Raw genomic sequence first — 26564 nt, 5'->3', positions numbered from 1 at the left:
GGGGCGCCCGGCTCCAGTGCGGCCTAGCTGCAAGGAAACCTAAGAGATCCTCGGGTCCCGGGCCAGGGTACCCTAGAGACCGCTCCCGATCGCCCATCACCCCGGAACACACCGGCAGGCCGCCGCTGGAGGCGGGGCTCCTCCCGTGCGGCCTTGCGGAGGGGCCGGGCCTGCGGTGCTGGCTAGGTCACAGCGCTGCCCTCGCCCCGTTCCCCGCCGGCAGTCAGCGCCTGTGTGGGGGTTCTGCGGAGTAAGAGCAGACATCTCCGTACAGGGTGCTGCGCGGGGCTCTGGAGAGAGGCCTAGGCCGCGGGGAGCGGGTCCTGGCAGGGCCAAGCAGCGGGAGCTGAGGTGAGGAGTGGGGTCCAGGGCAGGGCGGACTCGAAAGCGTCCTTGTTCCAGTGTCGCCGCAGCATTCTGCTCCCAACTCCTGCTCTGCCTGTGGCTGCACTACGCTGGCAGCAGCCGGGCAGGGAGCAGGGAACGCTCGGTCGCCCACTGTGTGTCTGAGCATTTCTGCTTGTTGCCTCCCGGTGAGATCGCTGACTTGCTCGAGGTGAGGTGGGACTGAAGGTCTGGAAGGACTCAAGTCGTATTAAGTTTCATTTCTTATGCCTTAAATTTCCTGTTAAGTAAGTCAGAAGTCAGTCAAAAACATCGAAGTATTTCCCAGAGTTGGGAAAACTCTTCTCATAACTTTGTATATGTATCACCAGCTTTGGCACCTTTCCGGCACTTGCAAGCATCCTCTTTTCTGGTTCTATGCTGGTTTGCATTCTTTACAGTTAATGAAAATACCTTTGTAATAAAATGGGATGATTGTTTAGCTGGAGCAAGAACTTTATCATGAAGTTAAAACACTGTGCCAAAAGTAGAGCAGCGTGTTTGTGTGTGAGAAAAGCAAGGTGCTGCTTTCTCAAGACTCCCCAGGGAGCCCACGGAAGGGCTGAGCACAGCACCGAGCTCATGCCAAGCTCGCCCTCAGACCACTGCGGCACCAGTTCTGTTTTGAACTGTGCTTTGTTAGAGAAGTAGTGAGAAAGGTCTGCTGAAAAGCTCGCTGTGTCAGGGGACGTGAGTGTTGCACCTGAGAAACATTTAAAGTGCTTTTTGTAGTTACTTAGGCGAGCACTCGGGCTTGGGATGCATGGATAGCTGGGAGTGTAGAGGTTAAAGTTGCGGGGGATAAGAGCGTTGTTTTAAATTAATGTTTCTGGCATTCAGCTTTGTGACTTGGCTGTCAAATCTTTTTTTTTTTTCAGAGGTAGTGTGTGCTACCTTGTTTGACATCATGCCAAAATCTTGGGTGATCGTTTTTGTGGTTTTAGATGCCACGCTAACTGTCCTAATTCTCATCTCAGGACAGTCAGCTGTGTGTGTGCTATGCCATGAGAGTTCTCTTGCTAATGCTTAAGTGCTCTTCTACAGCCCCTTCTCTGTTCTGAGTCTGTATGCCAGAACTAAACTGTAAGTCAGGAAATTCTGTATAAATATGGGGTTTATTAGTCAAGCTAGATGTTGAAAGAAAAAAAAAGGGAGTAGAATACAGGTATACTAATTGGTAGTGTCCAAAAGAAGCAGGTGCTGTGTCAGCAGCCTCAAGATAATCTATTAGAATTCAAACAATAGTAAATGTTCAGAAAAGATTGCATCACTATTTGTTGCAAGTTCTCCCAAGTCCTTGATACCTTGGTAAGCTTGTGCAGGTAATTTTGATACCAGCATTGAACAATGCTGACATAGCTACCTTGTCCTGATTTGGTTGCAAACACTCACACAAGCGTTATGCATTCATGTCCAGGTACAGTAAACCAAGAGTCATCCCAATGCTATGAATTTCACCTACAGTGAAAATGCATTGATAGCCTATTTTCAAATAATGATTTTATATATGTGTACATGTTTCATTTTGAAATGTTCTGTTTGTTATGAAGTCGTTTGGAACATTGTGACTTTTTTTATAACTTAACTTTAGTAATATGAAATTCCCATTTCATCCTATTACAGTAGAACTGGTGTAAGATCTGTTAATCTTTCTTGTATTTGTAGAATTAGTAATCCAGTGTAATTTTTAGTAAACAAGAAATCTGTGCTAAAATTGGATGTGCTTCTTACATCTTAGTTGTTAATACAGTTTTAATTTGGATATGTATTTCTTCAAATGAGCATCATTTGTGTGCTTTCCAGGTGAGATTGACACACTTCTCCCACCATCAATGTCACAGTCAAAACCAAACTCAGCTTGAGTAAATCATGATAGCGTCATGATAGCTGCAATATTATCTTCCAGGTGAAAGCCCTAGAAAGAGTTTATGTATTGTTTATCAGTGGAAAAAGAAAGTGAATTGTTATACAAAAGTTACAGATCAGGGCTTTCAGATCTGCTTACTGTTGCAATTGGCCCTATATTCTGGTTCCAGGGAGCAGAGCAATATGCAGAATAAATCAATACATTCCACTGTTCTGATAGCAGCATTTTTTTAAGCCCCACTCTGTGCCTGGTCTGTATTTGATCACATGTAAGAGTTCTAGAAAGGGAGATAATTGCTTTGATGCTTTTTGGCAAGTAAGTCACTGGGAAAAAAAATGTTTCTTTATGCCTGCCAACTTAAGTCATAACAGTTTGCAAAAGAAATGCCATAATGCTTGCTGGCTTATTTTTCTACCATAATCTACTTCCTTAAAATGTTTTTTTTTCACACCCTTGTACAGTGCAGTTGTTTTTGGCAATGGTATGCGACATAGTCTTTAAAATGTTACTTTCTGCTCTTCCAAGAAATGTTCTCATTATAGGTAGGGCAGAATATTGCATAAAAACTCCTTACATCTCTCAGTGTTTTGTCTTGGGTAGGGAGTTTATCATGCAGAAAAATAAAGTGGTTATGAGTTGAAAATGACAGTAGATGAAATCATAAACAGGTGTGTAAGGCTGAACCCCACCTTATCAATTGCTGCTGTTCAAGTGATAAGACTTGAAATCACTTTAAATGCAGAACTCTTCGGGGAATTGGATACCCAGCAGATAATTACTTATTTGCTGGTTTATGTGTACATTATGTGAATATACCAATTTCACTACAAGGTGTACATCTTGGTTTAGGTAGCTTTTGGAAAACATTAGTTCTATGTTATTGAGTGCTTTTGTACACAAGTAGCACACACCATTTTTTTATTATTTTTTAACAACCTAAATCAGAAAATCAACAGTTGCCAACTAATATTTATCTGGTAATACCTTCTATGAGCCCAAGCCTTTTATCTTGATAATATATCATTATGAATTAGAGAGACATTAATGTATGAAATAGATTGCTATCTTATTGGCAGTAATTTCTTCATAGTTTACCAAAACCTTGTGATAAATCTAGCTGGTTAACTGCTATAGCTGTTGCCCAAGCCATGATTTTGAGGTCTGGGCACATTCTGCAAGCTGGGAGGCTGCCTCTCTTGCAGGTCAGGTCTGGACAGTGTTTGCAGACCTTCAGGGTAGTGTTTCAGGGAAGGTTTGAAAGCTGGGTGCAGAGCCCCACAGTAGCGGTGGGGAGAATGAACTCTTGTTTCAATGAGTTGTGAGTCAGAATTACACTGAATTTCCTAAAGTTAGCCTTAATGGCCGAATCAGCAATGTCTTTGTTGGTGTCAGAACGGGCTTTCCTGGGCTGCTACAGAAAATAGCTAATTTTAAAACCTTCACAAAGAAAAGGACATGACTTGCTTAGTGAGTGGCCTTAAAAGGGGTAGATAGGTTTACACACAGTGTCTTATAGTGCTTTTTTTAGGGTTCTCAAAATGAGAAAGTTGGAAAGTAGGCTTGGTGAAGCGTTAATAATTATATGTAAATACACACATGTACATCTATTCGTAACATCCAGGAAGTAGCACTTGAAATGCTGTAAAATGGCTGGTGGGCAGAGGAGGCAGCTGGTTTTATTTTGACCTGTGCCCAGTGAAAGTCATACTGTTGGTGAAAATTAACTTGATTTGGTGGGTTTTTTTCCCTTCCTGATTTCTAAAGTTCATGAGGTCGTAGGCAGGTTGTGCATGGTTTTGTAGGGACTGTCTCAGGTTTATAACAAGAACAGAAACTAATCTGGTTTTAGCAGTGCCTTTTTATTTTTTAACGTCAGTTCAGTAGTTGACTGATACATAGAGAGAATTTCATCCTTGGACATCATACTTGACTTCCAGCAGGTGGCTAATACCATCCTAGGTCAAGCAAACGTGAATGTTAAGTTCAGAGTTCAAAATGAACCGTTTGATGCATTTGAACTGACCACAAGCAGAGTCTTGCATTATTTATTGAAAAGTGGTTCTGTTGGGACTGTGTACAAGTAAAGAAAAAAAAAATGAAACCGTGATCTTGTCATTGATTCCATTAGATTATAAAAATTGGCATACATACAGGAAATTGGGCAGAGCCTTGAAAGAGATCCTCACTTTATATGTGGTTGTAAATCTACTGTAGTGTTGGTAGTATATGCTGTTTCTGAGATAGCTGTGGGATTTTGCATTTCAACGCTTGTAATTTAGTACTTTGGATAAATAACATGTTTCTTCTTTTAACATGTTTTTTTCAGCTCTTTGATTAACAAAATGAAGCCTGCAAAGCTGCACTGCTGGGTTCTGGGCTGGTTTTCTGTGGCATTATGTGGTTGGTGTACTTCAGATAAATTCACTCAAAGGTAAATTTTACTATAAATTAGAATCTCTGACAGTTCTTACTTAAGTGCAGAGTAAAACAGTTTTAACTTCTAATAAGTGGAAATTTTATTATTTTATGTGCTATTATTGCTGTGTTATTCTGCCCTTAGGGGACTGGTAAAATGAGGCATCTGCATTAACTGGAGGAGTAGGGGTCATGCCTGAGAAAAGCTTTACATTTGTTAATGTGTCAGCATAAAAAAAGGAAAGAAACATAAGTCATTCATTGCACTTAAAACCTTTGCAATCCTGCTTCAAATGAACCATTTAGACTTCTGAGGTAGCAATGCCAAAAATCAGAAATAATTTTATGACCTATAACAAAAAACCGGAATCGTCCGTATGGCCTGAATTGTACCAACTCTTACACTGTATATTTTTTTAATATCTCTCCTCCCTTCTCTTGCTATTTTCTTTATTCTAATGATTTTACATTCCTTTTCATACAGCATCCCAGCTGAGGCTGTTACAGGGACAGGCAGCCTTTTGGTGGTTGTTGCACTTGGCAAAATCTGAGCTTGAATACCAATGGTCTATGGGGAAACCTTGCCCCAGATCACACTCTTCTGTGGTAAAAGCTCAAATTTCTATTGCATTCAATTAGGAAATAAATTTTACTCTTTCCTTTCAATGTTTTGGCAAGAGAGGGGTTAAGGGTGCTCAGTTTAGTGAGCACTTCATATAACATGTTGGTAGCTTAGGCACTGTGCTGAGGTCTCCTGAATCCCCAGGACCTGGGCCATGGCTTGGCCATCTTGATGGCAGAAGCACAGTGCTGAACTACACAGAGCAGGATAACAGGCCAAAAAGATGGGAGGTATCCCTGAAGCTGGAGAGGTATTAAATCCAAGGCTTTCCTTGGATTCCAGTTAAGCGCTTAAGTGTCTAAAACTTGCTCTATTTAATAACCAAAATTTTCTCACCTATCTTTAGCTAGAAACTGTCTAGGAGAACTTGTTTTGACATGATTGCCATCACAGAAGCTCAGCTGCTTTTTCAAATACAGATGAAAAATTGTATTTTCCTAAGCCTTTTTTCTACTGATTTTCAAGCAAGGAACCTTAACTGTTCTACAGTATTGGAGAATTCTTCTATTCAGGTTTCCACAGTAGCAGTGAAGACCAGTTGGAAGTGTTAATAATTTTCACTGTGGCCTGATTGTTCCAGAGCTATTCTGTTAAATTATTTAAAAACCAGTTATATTTGAATGCTTAAGAGAAAAAGGTTGACATTGCAAACTAGCAAAACCAGGGGAAAAAATGAGAAGTGATAAAACATGGGAGCATCCCTACTTCCTCAGGTTGAGAGGGATTAGCTGTCTCATTTATTTATATATAATCTCTGGCAAGCATTAATGATGGACAAGTACCTAATAACTTCTAGAGAATATATAAATTTATTTTTACAGTACTGCACACAGTGCTGTCAGATGGCAAAATAATTTAGAGTTCTGTTTTTGTTGGTTTTCCCACTTGCTGTTCTATTTAATTGCTCAGTGTGGTTACTTAATAGCTAATTATGTCAGCTGTAGTGTCTGAAGCAACAGGTTTTTTATCTCCTTGTTAGTATGTCTGCTCAAAACTGTTGGAAAATGCCTCTGTAAAACTGGCAAAGACATAGGCTTCCGACACTTTTTGAACAAAATTTTTAAGCATTTTTATTTTTTCCTCCATCTGTATAAGAATAAGATAGTACTGGTGCCCTTGTGAGTTATAGATCCCTTTATTGTAAAAGGCTTTGAAACACAAGTACTTTCGTAAAATATGGGATATTCCTTCCTCAGTTCTTCTTTAAGTAACCTTCAGAGTGTCACAGTTTGATTATTTATTGAATAAATTTGATTCAGCTTAAAATTCATATTAAGCATTTTGAAAATGTAGTGTTAGAATTAAATGCCCATGAAATTATAAATTCCGCATTTTTAGATAGGTTTTTTACTTTTCTTCTGGTTTTGTTTGGGTTTTTTGTTTGGGTTTATTCTAAAAGATTGGAACTACTTGCAGATCAGATTGCACCTCCTGCTGTGTCAGCTACCTTATCTGTGGTTGTTTGTAGTCTTTCTGTTTTAGAAGAGTAGTTAAAGTTCCAATGTTGTATACTGCCTTCTCAGCTAAGATACCCATCAATAAGAATTAGATGATTCTTAGCACCCTAAATAAAGATATATTCCTTTTTTTAATTGTTGTTGTAAATCTTGCCAGTAAGCACTCTCCTAAATATAAACCAGAACAACATATTTATTCTGTATTTTAAGAAATCTAAAGCATATGGAAATAGGAATAGAATTTGTTTAGCAATGGAGGGGTATTAGCAGGTTTCCAAGTTGTTTCTGTGTGTTTGTTAGTTTGTTCCTGCTGTGTTTGTAGTCCTCAAGTAGTGCAATAGCAGTTATAAGCAACAACCAGCTCTAAAATCAATGCATTACACTAGTAATCATTGTGCTGCTGGCTGAAGGTGTTGCTTTTCTTAAAATGCTTGAGAAAAAATTGATTTGCCTGTCTTTCTCCAGTGACAACCACCCTCATACCTGGAAGAAACTGTATCTTGCTCATCATTGGCCAGTGACTGTATGTAAGGTGAGATTTCTGTGTTTTGTTCTCTTTTTATCGTGGCAGATATTTAGCCTTGGACAATCAATGCTTGAAAACACAGTGAACAAAGCTTGTCAAGCATTTTATCTTGATTATGCCCTGTATCTTTATAAAGGCTTTACTGATCTTGGTGCACCTTTTGCTACTTCCTCTGCATTCCAGAGTAGCAGTAAACAAGGCAGGATTGTGGAGTGATGCAGATACAGTAGTCAGTGTAGGTTATATACTGTACACTAAGCCTTAATTGTTTGTTACACATTTTGAGATGTTTTGTTAATCGTAAACTCAATCCTAGATTTTGACTAGGCTCTGTAAGAAGACTTGCCTGCCTTGTCTGACTGAAGTCTATACTTGAACTGTCTGCTGCACAACAAAGTTTTGTAATGTTGGCTTCAGCATTTTAATAAGTCACTCAATATGGACTCAGAAAAAAGAGAGCTATAAAGCAGTTATGCAGGGGTGTCTGAGCATTTCTGTATTTTAGGGATGGGACCCAAAAAAGACCTTAACCTTCCAATATATGTCTATCAGAAGCACAGCTAAAAGGTGAACGACTTATGTCCCTTTTGCTGTTAAATACCTACTGCAATCTGTTAAGTAGAACATTTTTCCTATGCTGGAAATACTTAAAGGCCTCTTTTCACACAGCTAAGTTAAAAATACGCTATACTTCAAAGTGGAAGTGTGATCAGGTCTACTGACACAGGGATGAAGAACCATAAAGATAATAAAGAAACTTCAGTTTCATGCTAAAATCTCTGGGGCCAAAAAGTTCCAAATTCTGGGAGACTTAGGTTTATTTATTGCAATATTTAGAGTCTTAATTTTTTTGTACTTTAGGTGCTTTTTTATTTCTCTGATTCCTATTTCTGGCAATATGTATAAAAGTAGTAGCAATAAAATCCACATACTGACGAAGTTTCTGAGGAAAACTAGATGTATTTAACATTAGTTAAATATAGAGGGAAGTAACAATAGCAAACCTCACATGTGCATGACTAACTGACACCAAGGAGTGGCTACTGTTCTGTCATTTGTTTGTTTACCTGTTTTCGAGGGGGAGTAAGGGCAGATTTGCTACAATTTGTGTGATTTTCTGCTGAGTAAATATCACTTACTGACTTCAACCAGAGATGCTAGTGTTTGGGAATTTGTAGTGCCTGGCATGAGTGGGCATTCAGAGTCTGTAGCAGTGCAAACCCTTGCTTACATGAATAGTAATAAATAATAAAAATCCCAAAGAAACAAAAAAAAACCCCAAACAAACCAACCAAAAAAACCCCAAACCCTACCAACCATTTTTCCCACTGTGTATTTATGCTGGCTGCTACTCTTACTTCCAGGGTAGTGCCATGAACCAATGAATACCTTTATAACTTCCCAGTGAAATTGCAATGAATAATTTAAGACATTAAGCATCAGAAAATGTACTCTTTTTTTACACTTTGCTCATTCCTCATGATCTTCTGTAGTAAGAGGCAGACAGAAGCGTTTTGAAGGAGTGACTTTCTGCTCAGTTTCCCATCAGTGAGTCATGTGGAGAAACAGAATCTCAACCATACTCACGCAACAGCTTTCTCTTTGCCAATGTTAATGTAAGGGAGATTCCTAAATTCAGCTGTGGGCTTTTTCTTAAGTACATAAATTATTCCTTATGTTCAGTATATCTGCATATGATTGCTGTTATTTCAGGTTGGAAATATTTTTAATGTCATTCTTCAATTTAAAACTGTTGACATGATATTGAAAGGAAAAATAGCTGGGTGAAGGAAACCACAGAACTCATTGTATCATTTATGTGAAAGACAGAGGCTACTTTGTGCAAGTACTAATTAGACTACTTTGCTACATACTGTGTTCTTGATGGGTGTGTGGATGATCTGTCTTTTCATTCCTAGCTGTTTTGCATATCTCACCAAGTTTTTCAGGCTTTTGAAGACCTTTCTTAAGTGGCACACCAGAAATTTGAGAATATACATCAGCCAGGTCTTCCTGTGTTTTAATCTGAGTACAGATGGTGCTTTTTAATACTGTGACCAGCACAATTAAACTGAAAATTGTTTTGTAATCATATCTTCTAAACTAACCTATTAAAATAGTATCATGGAAGCCCTAATAACCCAGGGATTTAACTACAGACTGCTGCAGTGAAAGAGTGAAGGAGAGAGAGAGAGATTCTTCCTTATTGTGTGATTGGAAATTCCAGTACCATATAATTAACCTAAAGTGACTATAGCTTCAACAGAGATATCCAAACTAAATTCTCAAGATGACCTCAAGTAATTATGATTTTAATGTTCCCTTAATAAAATGTGCCTGTGGTGCAATTTATTGAACTTCATGTGACTAACTCATGTCACACTTAAACTTTCTGGTCACAAATTAATGTTAGTCCTGTTAGGTGGAAACAGGAGCAACTCAAGGGCAAGAAGAGGGACTTTTCCACTCCCTTTATATGGAGTTGTGAAGATATTTAATTCAGGAACTTAAGAAGGGAAATATTATTGCAGCTTTTGCATCTTGAAGATTGCAAAAAGAGAACAATCTTCTGTGGGCATTTCCTTGTGAAATAGGGAGAGGCCAGTGCAAGTTTATAGGCTATTAATTTCCTCCTCTGTTGAGAATGGGCAGGATGATAAAGAAATGGGTACTAAACCTTGCTGTCATCTGCCTTTGACTGCATGCATACGCTGATCAAATGAAAGAGTAAAAGAAAAGACAACAGAATAGGCTGGTGAACAGAACATCCTGAATTCAAGTTTGTAGTATTAAGTAGCAAATGAAATTATTATTTTTTATTTTTTTAATTAAATATGAGATTTTAAAAAATCAGAGTTCAGTCTTTGTCAATATTTTACAGCAAAGGCTGAAACACTATTTCTTTTTTGTTACTTTTTAAATAGAAGTAGTCACATCTAGCATTAGACCATAGAGTGCCTTAGATAAAGGGATACCTTTATTTCTTAATTTGTGTATTGAGCCAGGTGTGTCAAATGAGTTCAGCTTTTGACATATGCTATTTTGGAACAAAGTAAAGTTTTGGTTTGTTTTTTTTTTTTTTTTTTTTTCAGAAATGCCCATGTAACTTGTAAGAGAACTCTTAATCTATGCCTCATGTGTCTCTGTAAATAAGGTCTGGTTTAGATTTTTTTGTGGGCCTTTGTCTTCTGTAACAATAAACACATGAAAGACTTTAGCTTACCAGCTCGTGCTAAGGAGGTGTTCACCAAGAAATAAATTTGTTTTATTTCACTCTTCCAAAGTTTTTTCACTAACCTTATAAATTTGGTTTATTCATTGATTGGTTTTATGCCAGGGGGTGAGGGGAAGGAGGAAAGGGAATAATCACATGCTATTTGGGGAGGGAACTTTCTCCAGAGTTTCAAAAGCAAAAATTTTTCATAGCAGTTGTGATGTTTCATCCCAAAATAGCACTTAAAATTGATCTTAGTTAGAGAGATGGCCCTCTTAAGCAGGGTGGTTGAAAAGGAGATCAGGATTAAATATATCACTTTCCAGAAGCTGACTTTTTATTTAAACTTGGGGTGTCTTCATGTGATCCAGTAGCACTACCCTCTCCTATGTACAAGCTGCTGTACTGAGGGATTTGTAATTTGGGCAGCTCTACAGGTAGCAATTCCGTAACAGTTTGATGGTGTTTCACTTCTTGCCATTTTGGAGGTAAAAACAGTCTCCATAATTCTGGCAGCCACTGTTTGTCCTGTGTCTTGCTGTTACAAACACGATAATCTCTCTTCAGCACTCCCTTTCAACATGGCAGGTGCTGTAGAGGCTCTTTGGCACTTTTCTTCATGTTATATGCCATGTATGGTTAATTTGTATTTGCTTGATTATCAGATTGCTTTAAACCAGGAGAAAGCAATGTTCCTTTTTCAAATTAATCTAGAGATAGAAGGCTTTCTGTGGTCCAGTGTCTACTTGAAAATATTAATTAGTTAACTGTTTGAAGTCAGTGCTTGCCTGAGGTTGAATTAATCCTTCGGCAATCAGTATATGATAAATGGGAAGGCTGACAAGAAGTGTTTTTTGCAGAAGCAGCAGCGGTACCCAGCTTCTCAGATTAGCATTTGTTGATTTCATGATATTGATTTAAAATGAACAACGGATAAATGCTGTGGCTGGAATTAAAAAGGAGGATGAATGAAGCCAGAAAAGCATGCAGACTCTGAACTAGTGCACTGTACATTGCACTGATCTCACAGTTCTGCCAGCATACAGTGTTAACACTGAGAGCCTGATGAAATGTGTAGAAGAAACTGCTGATAAGGTTAGTGCTGTGGTAGGGGAGAACTGATTCCAAATTTAAAATACTCTGGGCTTTCCTCTAGTATGTCTGAGAACTGCTGTTAAAGGTTGAATAAGGAACACAATTGCACTGTTCTTGTTACCATCCTTACTTGAGCAATCTGGTTAGTTGTTAGTTGGTTGCTTGGGTTTGGTTTGTTTTTTTTTTTTTCAGGGGATGATGCATTAGCTGGTGGTATTAACTGGCTGTATTTTGGGCTAGGTAGCTGAACTCTCAGCTCCACAAAGCTTGTGCCTTGACAGGAGAGATGTTGAAGCACTTAAAATGTATATTTGTTGAAAAATACTCCATTCTGGAAAAAAAAAGCTGTTGCTGGGTTTAATTGCTTCAGTTATTGGTGGCAAGAAAGGAGAGGAAGGAAATGGACACAGATCAAGAAAGACTTACAGAGCTCACAATTTAGCTGCCACTGGCTTGTGGCATGTGGAAAGCAATTAGTGAAATTACAGGCTTCTCTGCTCTTCTCTACACTCTGCTCTTGCTTTGGCATCCATAAAAGGCATTGTGGCATAATTAAGGCAGGATGTAGAGCCAGAAAGAAAAGCTATTAGTATAGGGAACGAAAATCTGAGAAGGTTGTTATTTAATCATGAATAGTGTTTATTTAAAAAAAAAAAAAGCCTACATTACTAAGCAGAATAGAATCATAGAAGCAACTCTGGTTTGGAAAGGACCTTGAAGATTGTCAAGTGCAACCATTACAATAAGCAGGGAAGATATTGTGATATGTGAATATGGATTTGTTTTGTATTGTTCAGGAGTATGTACTCTGCTCTAAACAATAATTAATATGTAGGCTGTTTCTCCTGTGTTATCAAAAGGTTTGTCTGGGTCCTTTTTATTTTTGTATGAATGTATATAACCTTTCCTCTTCTCCATTTCCTTGCCCCTCAAGTCAAAATATTTTCAAATTATTTTCTAACTATTTTATCTGGAATAAGCAGCCTATTTAATCTCTTGTATGCATTTTTCCCTTTTGATAAAACAATAAAACTACTGGATGCTAAAGATGTTTGTATGCTTGTCTAATATTACAGTTTATTTTGATGTTTTTTATTTTAATGATTCTGGACTCCTTGAAAAAATCTGATGATGATAAAAATACAGAGAGCTGCCATCTGGAATATGATACATACAGATGTAGCTCCATACATTTAACATTGATCGGGCTACTTTCTGTTACTTCAGAACCTGTCCTTTGTCTTCATTTTACACTGTGTGTTCAGGATGCTCCCTGACTTTCACTTCATCTGCTTCAAAACTTTAATGCCAGCTGATCTCTATTAAGTGGCACAATCCATGGCAGCTTCAAGTAACTGGAGTTCACCAGTTCCTGACTTGGACAAGCAACAGTTCTCATGTCTCATTAGAGCCTTGGTCCACCAGTGAAAGAGCTTTTATATTTTCCTTTAAGCTATTGGCCACAGCTAACAAATACTATGTATTTTTTTTCCCACAGATGAGTGCTAATGATTGTGAACACCCACCAGAGTACTGGACAATCCATGGACTGTGGTATGATCATAAGAGTGTTTGTATTTCAGCCTGGAAAGGAAAAGTCAAGTTTTGTACCTGCATGATGAGTGCTTTTTATATTTATTTCTTTTTGAGGGCTTAATCTATTTGGTTTTATGATTCCATGAAATAAAAGCCTTCATTTTGTTAGTAATCAAAACCCCATGGTTTGATACAGAACTGAAATAAACTTTTGTATCTTGTGACTTGCTGAGCTCCAGAAATCCTCTTGCCACATGAACGTTTTATTTGTACATCTGCTTGCAAGATTAGTAATATTCTCAAACAGAAAGGGAAGTATAGTTTCTCTTTTCACCCTTCTCCCCTCCCACCCCTTCCATGAGTACACAGAATTTGTTGATGTCTTGTAACTGCTTGTGGCTTTAAGTATCTTAACTCAGCACAAATATTACAAAAGTACAGGCAAAACTAATTTGCTTCAAAGGAATCAACTCATGGGGATTGATGCCAGTGGCAGAAATTCAAAGGGTTTCCTGACAAATACAGGTAAAAAATCAGTACAGGAGTTTAAGCTATGGGTCCTGGAAAGGTGAGCAATATTATGTCTAGATTTCCAGTGAGTGTCTTGGTGATACTTGCAGAATTGTCACTTGGTGCAGTGCCTGGAGGAGGTCATTGTCATTAGTTACATCATGTGCAAGACCCTTCCATATAATTTACTCCTGTAAGACTTCTACACAGACGGAGAGGGACTCAACAGCCTAATGAAAAGCTCTGCATGGAGAGGAAGAGTTTTGGCCATAATTAATGGCTTGAATTTTTACTTCTAAACCGCTGTAGATGCTGATGGGGTACTTGTATTTCTAAAGAAAATCTCTATCTATAATCCTGCATATTTAAAATTCAGGCTAATGATGCAGACTAGAATGCTGCTAGTTACTGTCAGCGAGTTGGGAAACATCTTTTCTCTTTTATTTTGCTTCCCTAGGCCTGACAAAACTGAAGAGTGTAACAGGACGTGGCATTTCAATGTCACTGAGATTAAGGTATTTATTTAAAACAAAAGCAGTCTCACCAAGCAGAGCTGAGTGCAGTTACTTTTGCACATCCTAAATGCAAAACCTGTAGGTTAGAGGGTATAATTTTTAATGTTTGCTGAGAGGTATGGTCTTTTAAGGACTCCACAGATTCACTGGGTACTTCTGCTACTGTTTGAAGTTGCAGTGCTTGTGATCATTAGCAGCTGTTCCTACTTTATTTTGCAGATATGAGGCTTGACTCATTCAGCTACATCCTCCTTAAAAAAATCTAGAGAACAGAGGAGGTGGATCTGCAGTGGCAAAAATTACCTGTGAAAAAGAGGTTACAGTCAGTCAGTGTTCTCTCTTCCATTTTCTACTGTAAAGCCAGAACACAGCAAATACGAGTACAGATTACAGTATTCTATGTGTTTTCTCCCAGGGCATTAGTCCCTTATTCTTTTTTAATTAAGAAAAATAATCCAAATTTAATTCAGATGTGTTGTAAATGGGGATAGGAGGCATATGTTGACAAATGTGAAAAGCTGTATGGCTGAACAGCTGCAGCAGGGATAAGTTGAAGGAAAATCTTACACTGGGGCAGTGTGTTGGTATTGGTATGTTCCAGTATTTAGATAGTTGTACCTACTTGTGGCCTCCAGCAACAGCGTTTTCAGAATATTGGGGGAAGAGATCTTTCCTTTTTCTGCAAGTAAATGTTTCAGTTTGGGATGTTAAAAATGAGACATCAGTTCTAGAAAATGTGTCAGTGTATGTAGATTATATGAGAAATAGCTTCTCAACACTGTAGGTGCATTTATCAATTGTGATATTTTTTAGGATATTTTGTCAGACATGAGACACTATTGGCCTGATGTGCTTCATTCATCTCTGAATCGCACCCAGTTCTGGTGAGTATTAAACAAAGAAGCAGCCACTTAAAAAGTATTTTTGGATATTATTTTAAAAAAAAAAGTCCATCCGAGTTAGTAAATCTTTGGGTGAGACTTTGTTCTTGAGAAGCAGTGTCTGGGAGGCCACTGAAAGCAGTGCGTCTTGTCAGTCCCTTTTACAAAATAAATGTGTTTTCTTGTTAGAGCACCTACAAAATGCAGCTGTTGAAAAGAGGGCTATGGCAGGGGTTTTGGAGAAATGAAACTTTGTGAAAGAGAGGGAACGTGTTTCCTCCCATTGCAGGCAGGGAGGAAAAGCAGCTGCTGTTGACATGTTAAATCTGAATAATGGTAGCTCCAGGGATGATATAGCTAGCTGCCAAGCCTCTTTTCTTAGCTAGCTTTGCTATGTTGCTGGCCTTGAAAGACGTTTTCTTTTGGCCTTTCTCACAGAGAAGGAAATAGGAAAATAGGACTCTTTGGATCATCCTAGCTACTTTTCTACAGAATTCTCCCTTTTTACTTACTTTCCTAGCAGCCTATAATCAGATACAGGAATTTATTTAGAGGTAACCTGCTTAGTTCAGGGGAAGGGAGAAGGAAACTTTTATCTCCCCTGACAATGGAACTGTTTTCCTTCCCCATGTTTATCTCTGCTTCTGAATAATCAGGCACTTGGATCAAAGAGTGGTATGGGTGGTATTTGTATTTGCACAGGCTTTAGTTTGAGTGCATTATTTTAAAGTAAAATCAATGACCATTCAAGTTAATTTGCTGAACCATGAGCTACATGAGCGAATATATGGGTTTGCAATTTGTTCTTCCAGTTCTACAGTGAAAGCTGTAATATCAGCTGAGAAGCAGAGCAGATAGCTAGAGGCAGCAGCATTTAAAGCCATCTCAACTACAAGTGCCCATAAGTTTTCCTTTGAATTGGATGACCATTTCTTCTCTGTGCTACTAGGGAAAAGCTTTGAAGGGAACGTACATCTCTCTTTAGTCTTGGCCTTACGTTACAGAAGCTGCTAGGAGACACTTGTCCTCAGAGTCTTAAACTGGTGTTACAAGTGTCTTATTACAACCTAAATTTGCAACTGTCAAAAGCGGACATCTCCTCCCTCCACTTCTCTGTTCTTGCCCTGTGCTAGGGAGAACAGGACTACCTCTTTCTGTGATAGCACAAGTTTATGCAACCTCAATCTGTTCCTGCAATTAGAATAAGAAAAATGTGTTGGAAATCTGGCACCTCCCATGCCTTGACCTGTTTTCAAAAAAACAGGTACATACAAGTCTTTATTTTGCTAACACAGGAATTTGGTAGGCAGCAGGTGTGAACAGATACAATTAAAACCTTTTCCCTTTCAGTTCAAGGTAAGCAAATAGCACTTATTTTGATACCTGAGAATAGAGTTAGAAATGTCATAAAAGCAGAAGTCAAGTTACAACACTGTAACTGCTGTTTTGGATTGATGGAGTAGTTCACTCCTGTTCAGTAAGGTGACAAGTGCACTGTAGTTGGCAGCTGTAACTGCAGATTTTGTAAATGCAAGCTTTTAAGCTGCCCAAAAGCCTGTAAAAATCTCACTATATGCCTTCCTTCAGTTAAAACACTTTATTCAAGATTAACAGAAAAAAAACACCCCAAACTCTAGTGTAAAAATCCCAGTACAACAGAAATAAGAATCTGAAACTGACTGATCACAATTTTCATTATTGTAGACTAAAGGCATCTTAATTGAGTAAAGAGCACGAGCAGTGACAAGCAAATAGATACTGAGTATCTTAGCATAGCACATCAGGGTTTTCCCAAGACTGCTATAATTATGTGATATGTTTCTTCCTAGCTTTACCTGTAAGTGTAGCCCTGGCTTGAAAGGGGAGGCAAGGAATCTTCCTGGTGATTTTATGATGGCTGCAGGTGGTTCTGTAAAAGTAGATGCATATCTTCATTCCCCTTATTAACTTACAAACTGTGACAATTGCCATCCAAGAGTTTGAACTGGACAGGATAGAATGCCTTAATACAGGACAAAGGGTTAGGTGTGCTTTGTTATCTTAAATTTTAACTAAAACAATCTCTTTTATAGTATTTTTTTTTTACCAAATAAACTTTTCTTGACCAGGAGAATTCCCTTCAGTATCAGTTTATATACATGATACAGAAGAAGGAATCAGTTTTAGCCTATAGGACAGCTGGGTATCCCTAATCTTCTACATTTTATGGGCAGCAATTGCAGTTGTGATTTACAGAAATTCTTTATTCCTACCCTAACAATAAGCCAGCCTTCAAGCTGGGTGGTTTCTGTAATCCTTGGACCATCCTTATATGATCCTGACTTTATCACATCTGCATGACTGCATTTGGGTGAACTCTGTCCTTGTTGTACAAACAGGAAGAAAAATCTCTGAGGTTTAGCTTCCTTTTCACACAGCTGAGTTGTACCAATTTCATAACACTGCATTTCTGCAACTCCTGAAACTTCATTTGTAGATTTGAGGTGTGCAAGTGTAGCATTTATTCTTAGCAGTACCATAGAGAGAATGATGGAGAAAGTTTATATAGTAGAAGCCAGTCTAGTGGTGTGCCTGCCAAAGTACTGGTATCCTACAAGGAAGTAAAATTGTTCAGCAAAGTTCTTGACAGCTAGCTTCTGTACTCTGTGCTACATCCTAGCTCATGGGTACAAGAGGTGCAGAAGGATGGGTGGCCTTCATGAATGCAGGCAGCTTTGTTCTGTATCTACATGCCACCCAGCTGTGAGCTGAGACTCAAGTAGAATTACCTTGTCTTATTGTGGTCTAAGTGAAGTATAATGTGTCACAGTGAATAACATTGAGACATTAATTCTTTTGATTTCATAAACAGATTGTGTTATGTTGTTCCCTGGTACCTACAGGTGTTTCATTTCCTAACTACTTGAATTTGCATGTAAATGGAAGAGGTGAAGGTGAAATTTCATATCCTGCAATGAATGGTCTGAATTGGCTGTATCTGCATCATCTTTTTTCTCACGTGGCTGTGCAGCAGCCAGATTTAAGTGATGCTGTCAAGAGTGTCGTCTGAAAGTTTTAGTAATTGCTTTGTAGCTACTCTAAAGTAGCTTAAAATTCTGGAAGCTCACAGGACTGATGAAAAGAACCTGGTGTATTCTTGGCTTGCTGCAGCTGATGTTGCATGGGCACGGCCTGTGGGTAGCTCTGTGTATTTTCACATGGCATCCCCACAGCACCATCACCTGGGCCCTGTGGTCAGTGCGAGCTGGACCGAACCACTCCAAAGCAGTTCGAGATTAGCAGTAGTGTGCTTCTTGAACACCATCAGATCTTTGGCTCTGTATCTCTGCCTTCTTTGTGGAAACAGAAGGACACATAAGTACTCCTGAAAGCCTTCAAAAGACAGGCACAACACTTTGCCCCATTATTTGTCCCGTTTGAGTTTGCCATAAAATCACAAAAATTACTTTCTTTTTCACTCTGTTCCTTGGTATTAGAAGACTTGATAGCAGAATAGAAGGAAGATTTGAGAGCAGTTCTTTGAAAATACTGACACAGGCCAAAGTGAAGTTGAGGCAACAAGTCTTGTCTTAGCAGCTTGTGCAGTTTCAGTATTCCACCCCACCCAGAATAAGGTGGAATAGTGACACTGCGATTTTAGTTCTGAAAAGTTTTTAGTGCTTTGCAAGTACATTTAACATCAAAGATGCCATGAAAATTGACACAAAGCTTAGAAATACTTATTTTCTAGGCAAATTCTTACTATTCTGACCTCCAAGCATCTCCTTGTAATACGTCAAGAGACCTTTGTATCATAAGAACATGATTTACTTCATCAGTTCCTTCACTTAATTATTTAAAAAGCCAACTGATTCAGAGGAGACAGCTAAAAAAAAACTAAACTGGGCTAACTTAAAATTATAGAATGGTTAGGGTTGGAATGTACCTTAAGATTATCTAGTTCCAACCCCCCTGCCATGGGCAGGGACACCTCACACCATGCCAGCCAGGGTTCTGTTCAACCTGGCTTTGAACACTGCCAGTGATGGAGCATTCACAACTTCCTTGGACAACCCATTCCAGTGCCTCACTACCCTTACAGTAAAGAACTTCTTCCTTATATCTAACCTAAACTTCCCATTTAAATTTAAACCCATTACCCCTTGTCCTGTCTGTACAGTCCCTGATGAATACTCCCCCTCCAGCATCCAGCCTTTTAGATACTTGATATAAGCATATTGGCTAGTTTGCACAGCAAATATGTCTGCAAGTTATGTTTTCTAAAATTTAAATTTTGCTTTTCTCCTATAGGAAACATGAGTGGGAGAAACATGGCACTTGTGCAGCCACACTTCCGGTCCTTAATTCTCAGAAGAAATACTTTGGTAAAGCCTTAGAACTCTACCATCATATTGATCTTAACAGGTACTTAAGTGAAGGCTGTGATCTGCCTTTTCTTTCAAATAGTTTCTAAAAGTTTCAAGTCTAGCCTAAAAAAAAGTCTAAAAATCTGATGATAGAAGGGAAGCGAGTATTAGCATGGATTATTTTTAGTGCCGGAGTTCAGAGGAGCGGTTGTCTACTCTGAGAAGCATTTCTCTGGTCACTTCAGACTTAAGTAAGCCAGCATCTTTCTTCACAGCATCATTTTAGACAATGTGAGCCAGTAAATTCTGAGAAGCTGCATGGGCTGTATCTTGCTACCTAAAGCTATGGTACCAGTAAACTTCTAAATCAAGTGACAAAACCTCCAAACTTCTGAGTCATACTGAAGCTCAAACGTTTCTTTTTAGGAAAGACAGTGCTCTGCTTAAGAGGAAAGGACAAGCTGCAGGCAAAATCATCACAACACCTTGGGTAAAAGGCAGAGAGTTAACAGCAAGGTGGGATGTCCTGAATAGTGGTGTTCAGCCACTGCAGGCAGCCCTATGCTATCTTTTCAGATAACCCCAATGTGACACTCTTGCCTTTTCCTAGTGGCTGATTCCTCCTCATGGTTCCAAAGCACTGGGCATTCCAGATAGAAAATCTTAATGGGAATGGGGTGGCTTGTTCAAGCACTGTATATACACATTTTGGCTGCAGGTGAATGCCAGCAGCCCAGAGTCCTATCCTGATCAGTGCTTGGTATAGGTAGGAGGATGTTTGACTCAGATTTGTTGACCATGAATTCTCTCTGTCTGTAAGGTGACACTATCTGAGAGAGGAAATAAGTAAATTCTTTTGTATTGAGAAACATACCTTTTTTTTTTTTAATCCTAAAAATGCTGCTTACATTCTGACATTGACAGCACAATCTCCTAACAAAGTCTCATTCATTGTGCATATGTACAAAGGAAATAGGTCTCCCCCCACCATTTTTGTAGGCGTCTTGTAAAACTTAATCAGATTTTTCTAGACATTTTGTTAATAATGTCTGATAAGACAATTATCTAAATAGCTGTGATGGTGTGACTTAAACATTTTACAGATGGCACAGTTGCTTATTGTGTGACTCTATCAGCATGTGTAACACCAAAAAAGAATAGAGACTGAAACATGTTGAAATTAATTGCTCAGAGCATATTTTCCATTGTAAAAATGAGCATAATTAATTTAATCTTTACTGGAAAGAATAAAGTTGGCTAATGTTCTCATTGCTTCATTTATACTTCAATGAAAAAATATAATGTTAGTGATTAAAAGATTGTTTCCAAAAAGCAAATTATTAAAAAGAGAACATAATGCAGGCTTCTGGAAGAATAATAGAACATCATCTATTTTATTGGCTTTCTTATATAAGAATAAAATTACTATGCCACACAGCTAGGCCTTTGCTCAACTGGGTTAAACTTTCCCTGGGCAGAACCTGCCCTTGGAAGGGTTGAGCATTATCAGTGGTCATGGACTAAATTCTGCAAGACGCTGAACGCTCCTACTCCTGTCAGAAGAAGCTGGAACTTAGAGACTTAGCACCTATTGGGTCCTTAGTCTTGTCACCCTGGAGGTACAGACTTTCCTCAGGAAGATTTAGATTCAGTAATCTAAAGGAAGGGATATACAGGCTAAAGTTTCTTGAGAGTTACCTTGTTCCTCTAATGTGAACAACCTTTTCCTCTTCAAAAAACATACTCATTAGGAAACATTTCTGCCCTGATGTTGATCCAGATCCATGCACATGTCCCTCTCCCAGTGTGCTGTGTGCCTCCCACTCTAGCAAGCCCATCATGTCTTAGAACATGAGGGTGTCTAGAGCAGCCTCACAGATCTGCCTCTGTCCCTCCCTGATGACCAGAGCACCTGGGTGTTGCTCAAGGCAGGGGAAGCAAAGCAGTTAAACTGCATGTCTTACCTGGCACTAAACAGAGCATTCTGAAAGTCCAGCAAATAACAGTAATACTGCCTTTCCTGTGCCTGTGTCTGAAGACACCTCTCCAAGTTCCTCAGATTAAGGTGGGGGAAAGGGTTCTTCCTGACCCTGCCAAGTTGGATGGGAAGTGGCCTTTCAAAAAAGGGGAACCTTTCCTTGGCCTGGCAGAGCTTCCTTTGCTCCTTGTTGCTGTAATTCCTGCCAAATTCTCACAAAGATTATCTGTTTACCTAATGATTTTGAAGTTATGTTTGCATACAGGAGCCATGATAAAAATGTTACATCTTTGTTTCAGTTGTCTCCTGAAAGCTGGGATAAAGCCAAGCAGTTCATATTATGAGGTAAGAAGCAGTCTTTTATAAAACAATAACGTGTGTATACTTATTTTCAGCAGGAGTCGAGCAATTTTTAGAGAATAAATAATCTTTTAAAAATTGTATAGTTCTTTAATGTTGTGCTTTACTTATGTTTTTGTGAACTTAAGTTCATGAGCTGTTGGAAGATCTGCTAGTGACTTATTAATTTATATAAGCTTTTGATTTTTCAGATGACTGCCATAAAAGAAGCTCTTACAAGATTTTATGGTGTAACACCAAAGATCCAGTGTCTTCCTCCAGAAGAGGTAAAAACCCCATGCACTCCCCAACACCACCCCCCAACTGAAAAACAAACAAAAAAGCAGCCAAAGAAAACCCAGCAACTTATTTTTTCAAAGAGCGCTTCTTATCAAAAAGTAAAAGAAAGATTGAAAACTCTTCAATATGTTGGAACATAGGTCTGGGTGTTACTTGTGTATACAGCTCTTTGCAGGTACATATTGCTTAATTCTTGGAGCTGAGTTCATAAAATCACATTGCTTACATACAGGCACCACTGACTTCGTCTTATGTTACTGTTGCTACAGCTTTTTCTTAATGCAGAAATATTTTTAGTGCAAGCATCCACTCTTTACCTAGCAACTTTGCTGTTAGTATACTTACCCAGAAAGTGGGAGCACTGGGTTTTAAAGGTCTGTTTGTCTTAAAAGATTTGAGCCAGCATCCCTTCCATGAATGCTGTACCCACCACATTAGAGATATTGCTGTAGTTGTTGCACTACTGCTATAGCTTAATTGCCATATACTACAACCAACAAGAGTGAGCTGAATGGAACTCTTGCTCCATTGCAAGAGCCTTGACCAGGGTACTGGCAGCCTTGACCAGAGTACTGCCTGTCAACAGCAGTCTTCCCTTCACTGGGCTAAACACACATTCTGCATGAAGAAGTTCCTCAGTGGTCAAAATCCTTCAGAAATAAAGCAGCTCAGAGGCTTGTCTCAGAGGCTGTTCTCAAAAGCCTGTACCTAAAGAAGTACAAAAAAGGCAGGATGACGATAGTCTTTCTGTTTGAGCCAACGGTGTCTAGAACTTCCATTTCTTTCTACTTTTCCTTGCCAACAATTTTACTGTGAATCATGATGTAGTAGAGAATGTGGTATGCAGAGACAGCGTGCTGTAGTGTAAAATACAAGTCACCGTATCTGACCTAAAAAAGCCTTTGAAGGAACAAAATAGCATTCTGAACAATTATGTGTGTAGGCTGCATAACTGTTTCTTTCCTTTTCCAGCTAGGTTACACTGCTTTTATTGAAAAGGGAAAAAAAAAAAACCAACCAAACCCACCAGATAGTTTTCCCTCTTACAATTGGTTCCTTATTATCTCAGCTTGATAAAAGGGGTTTACAACAAAACACTTGTCAGAGTTATTGCCCATACACAGAAAACAATTATATGAAAACTTGCCGAGATCGAGTTGCTGTTGGAATTTAATAGCTTCTGTGTTGTCAGCTCATTTGCTTTAGTAGTGCTCTGAGGTTTTTGTACTCAGATGTACTTTTAAGTTACTTTAAGACACGAAAGCATATGAGTTTAATGTGGGTTGCACACTCAGCCACCTCTTGATGTTGAAGAAATAGAGCTAAAACAAACCCCAGTGTCTAGTTCTGTTTGCTGTAGTTCTGCCATTGCTTTTAGTACAACTGGGATACTGCTCAAGTCATGTGAAGGTAATTTACAGCTTGAGTCTTCTGTGCTAAATTTCAGAAGCTAATGGTAAATAAAAAGGGAAAAGTACACACCAGTTACTTAAAGATAGGCCTTCTCAGAGTTCCAGCCTTGTCAATGCCTGAATTGTGTTGAGGAGGTGCTTTGATGTTTAAAATGCATTACACACTTGCTGTGTTCCTAAGTTTCTTAAAAAAAAATCACAACCCTACCCCAAATGCAACAGCAAGGAGAAAAGAAGCAAAGCAACCAACCAAACATAAAATCCCCAATAATAAAAAAGGCCAAAACCAAACCAAAATAAAAAACACAATAAAAACAGAACCAAGTTTATTTACTCCTTTTTGGAGAATTTTCTTTGCCTTAATTCTTATCCTATGAAACAGCTGTTGGAAGGTGGCTTTCAGGTCGCACATACCCTTCCATATTCACAGACTTCAGCCAGGGTTCATCATTAGGTGAACAGCTTCTGTATACAGTGCAGATTTGGTAAATGCTAAGATATTCTATATCACAGCATTTCATAATGAGGCTTACTAGTTAGGCAGATTCCCTGAACTGTTACTGAATTATGTTGTTGAAATTTGCTTCTGTGTCTGCTTGCTCCTTAAAGACAAATATGTATGATAAGCTGTTGAAAGTTAATGCTTCTGGTACCTGTCTTCTTCACATTTTTCAAGTGGCAAATATACAAATAAGCACTACTGTATTCTATAGATAAGTCAGTATATCTGAAAAATTGATTTATTTCTTTTCCTTATCGAGCTGATCTCATCTTTCCTGTTTCTAGGGTGAAAAAGCACAAACAATTGGTCAGATTGAATTCTGCTTCACCAAAGAGCTGCAGCTGAGAAACTGCACAGTACAGAATGGTGAATCCAAACCAATGCCAGCTGACTTGAAGCTTGGAAATGAGGAGTTGTCTGTCTGCAGTGATACTCTCCCAACATATTATCCTTCACAAGTTCAATATCATAAATGAAGCCATAAGAGTTTGGGAAACTTTTTCAGTAGTAACAAAGCCCAAATCCTTAAAACATTATACCTTGGGAAGCAGTCTTGACTTAGCAATATTACAAAGCCCTGTCCATATCACAGGCATACTGTGAAGATTTCTGCTGGAAAACACAATTCCTTTGCCATGAAAGGAGAATGGTCCACATTGTAATGCCAGTTACAGGCTGAAGCGTTGCATTTTGGCTCTGATATTGATGGGACTAGAATCTGATTTAGAGCTTTGCTTGGACTTTTTGGCTTGCTTATGGCTTGAATCAATGTTCAAGAGAGAACTGTGACTTACTAGTTTCACTTTCAGTTAAGTCTACCACTTCAGGCACTTCTGGTTTTTGCAGTGAGTCAGGGAAATTAAGTCATTCTTTGTTTTGAAAGGATGTTTGTCTCTCTCATTTTGAGAAGAAAATACTGTAAACAAAAAGAGCTGAGAGAGCCGTCTGGGGGTCCTTTTCCAGACAGGAATTGTGCAAATTGTGTAAATTTGCTTCCCAGAAGTGTTGAACAGAGGCTGTGTCACCTGAGGCACATTGAGCCTTTCCTCATCACAGTGGACCAAAGATGACAATTTTTGCATAACTTCTTAGTGAATGAAATAACATTCACCAGGTTTTGGCACTTCTGCCTGAAGGACCCCAGGAATACTGTATTAGTAGCCTTACCTATTCTTTGTTTGATTTTCATACAGTAGCTCCATAGAGTCCTGAACTTCCAGTATAGGACAAAATGTTAGGCCCTACAAATACATTGTTGTTAATTTTTCATTGTACTTGAACATATAACATTACCACACAGATATGAGTGTCTGCACTTTTATTGACAAATGAGATTGTCACATTATCATTTTGTTCCAAGAAACAGCTTTTTATAAATGAATCAGTAAATGCCACAAGGTTTCAGTAAAAAGTACAAAATTCTCTTAACTCTTTCAAATAGTACTGAAATGGTGCATGGGTTTGGGGTGGACTACATAGAATGCAAACAAGTCAGAATGAACATGAATTTACATTTCATGTCATAAATTTGATTGTTCTTTTAAAGAAGACTCACTTTTTCATCAAAATTGTGCTATTTTTCAGTATTGTGGAATTATTTTCTTTTTGTCATTTTGTGAAGTCCTTTGCTCTCCTTTTCCTTTCAAAGCTGTGCCAAATCCTTTCTTGTTAAGCTAATCAGCAGTGAGGGAAGTGGAAACAGTTTGGTAGCCACCATGAGACAGTCTCATTAACATCTTCCTCAGGGCTTTTAATTCATCAGTTCGGTTTTGAACCCAGCCCTTAAACAGAACAGCAGACTTCTCAAAATCTCACTATAAATATTGCCACCTTGGATCAGCAGGTGCAGCAGAAAAACAATCCCATTAAATCCACAGCAACGTGCTGTACTGCCACATGAGTGATTGTTGAGTTTTCTGTAATTGTTTTAATTCCGTGGTGCTCTTCAGTTGGAAGAAAAGCTCAGAAGTGGAAGCCTTGGTAAATAACATTAGTTATTGGAAGCAGTGGTAGCATTAGTTCTTGCACGAACATATGCTTAATGAAAGCTGAAATCACTAGCCTGTTTTTTTTCATTGCAGTATAAATTGTATTTTCTTTTATAATGCCAAACAGTGTTTAGGGAGACAAAATATACAGTATGAGCTCTCTGTAGTTCAAGAGTAATACATTAATTTAAGTAAAGCCAACAGCTGCAAATACGTACCTTACAATGAAGAGACACAGACACTTCACAGTGAGGCTCAAAACTGACACATGCCAAATAGTGGGTACAGACAAGAGTCAGAAAAGTTCATCTTCTGCAGCAAAGCAGATGACCTAATTTTCAAATGCAAGAAATGTGAGTGAGCTGATAAGTTTTAAAACTTTGAGGAGAAACTAGCATAATCTGAAATGAGAAAGAGGAAGGGAGGGAGAGAGCAAAGCCAGCAGTATGCTGAACAACAACCTGCAACTGAGTAAAAGATGACTGATAAGTGTTAAGACTGGCTAAAAATAACCTCTCAAGACTCTGAAGTCCTGCTTAAAAGGACGTACATGAGGTACTGCATTTGCCTTAATAAAGCCATACCCACATTCTCTTTACTATGCCAATGTTATTACACATTAAATGTTTTAATTTGCCATAGTTTATTAGTAGCAGCAATAAAACACTGTATGACTG

The 26564-nt window shown here is 38.6% G+C and overlaps 1 protein-coding gene across 2 annotated transcripts; it reads left to right on the top strand.

The window, feature by feature from the left end:
- The first annotated feature begins 176 nt into the window (after positions 1-176).
- On the top strand, positions 177-26564 carry RNASET2 (ribonuclease T2). 2 transcript variants are annotated; one of them, XM_005148681.4, is made up of 10 exons: positions 177-351; positions 4578-4682; positions 7211-7277; positions 13079-13134; positions 14084-14141; positions 14955-15025; positions 19313-19426; positions 21646-21691; positions 21898-21972; positions 24184-26564. In XM_005148681.4, exons 2-10 carry the CDS (start codon positions 4594-4596, stop codon positions 24373-24375), a joined length of 768 nt encoding a protein of 255 aa, XP_005148738.3. In that variant the 5' UTR covers positions 177-351; positions 4578-4593; the 3' UTR covers positions 24376-26564. The 2 variants fall into 2 exon arrangements, with proteins under 2 accessions (XP_005148738.3, XP_030904444.2); XM_031048584.2 differs by lacking the exon at positions 177-351 and adding an exon at positions 380-556.

This window comes from Melopsittacus undulatus, chromosome 3 (genome assembly GCF_012275295.1).
Source record: "Melopsittacus undulatus isolate bMelUnd1 chromosome 3, bMelUnd1.mat.Z, whole genome shotgun sequence".
Lineage (NCBI taxonomy): Eukaryota > Metazoa > Chordata > Aves > Psittaciformes > Psittaculidae > Melopsittacus > Melopsittacus undulatus.
Note: the sequence above shows the minus strand (reverse complement) of the source record. Positions and strands in the feature narration are given on the sequence as shown.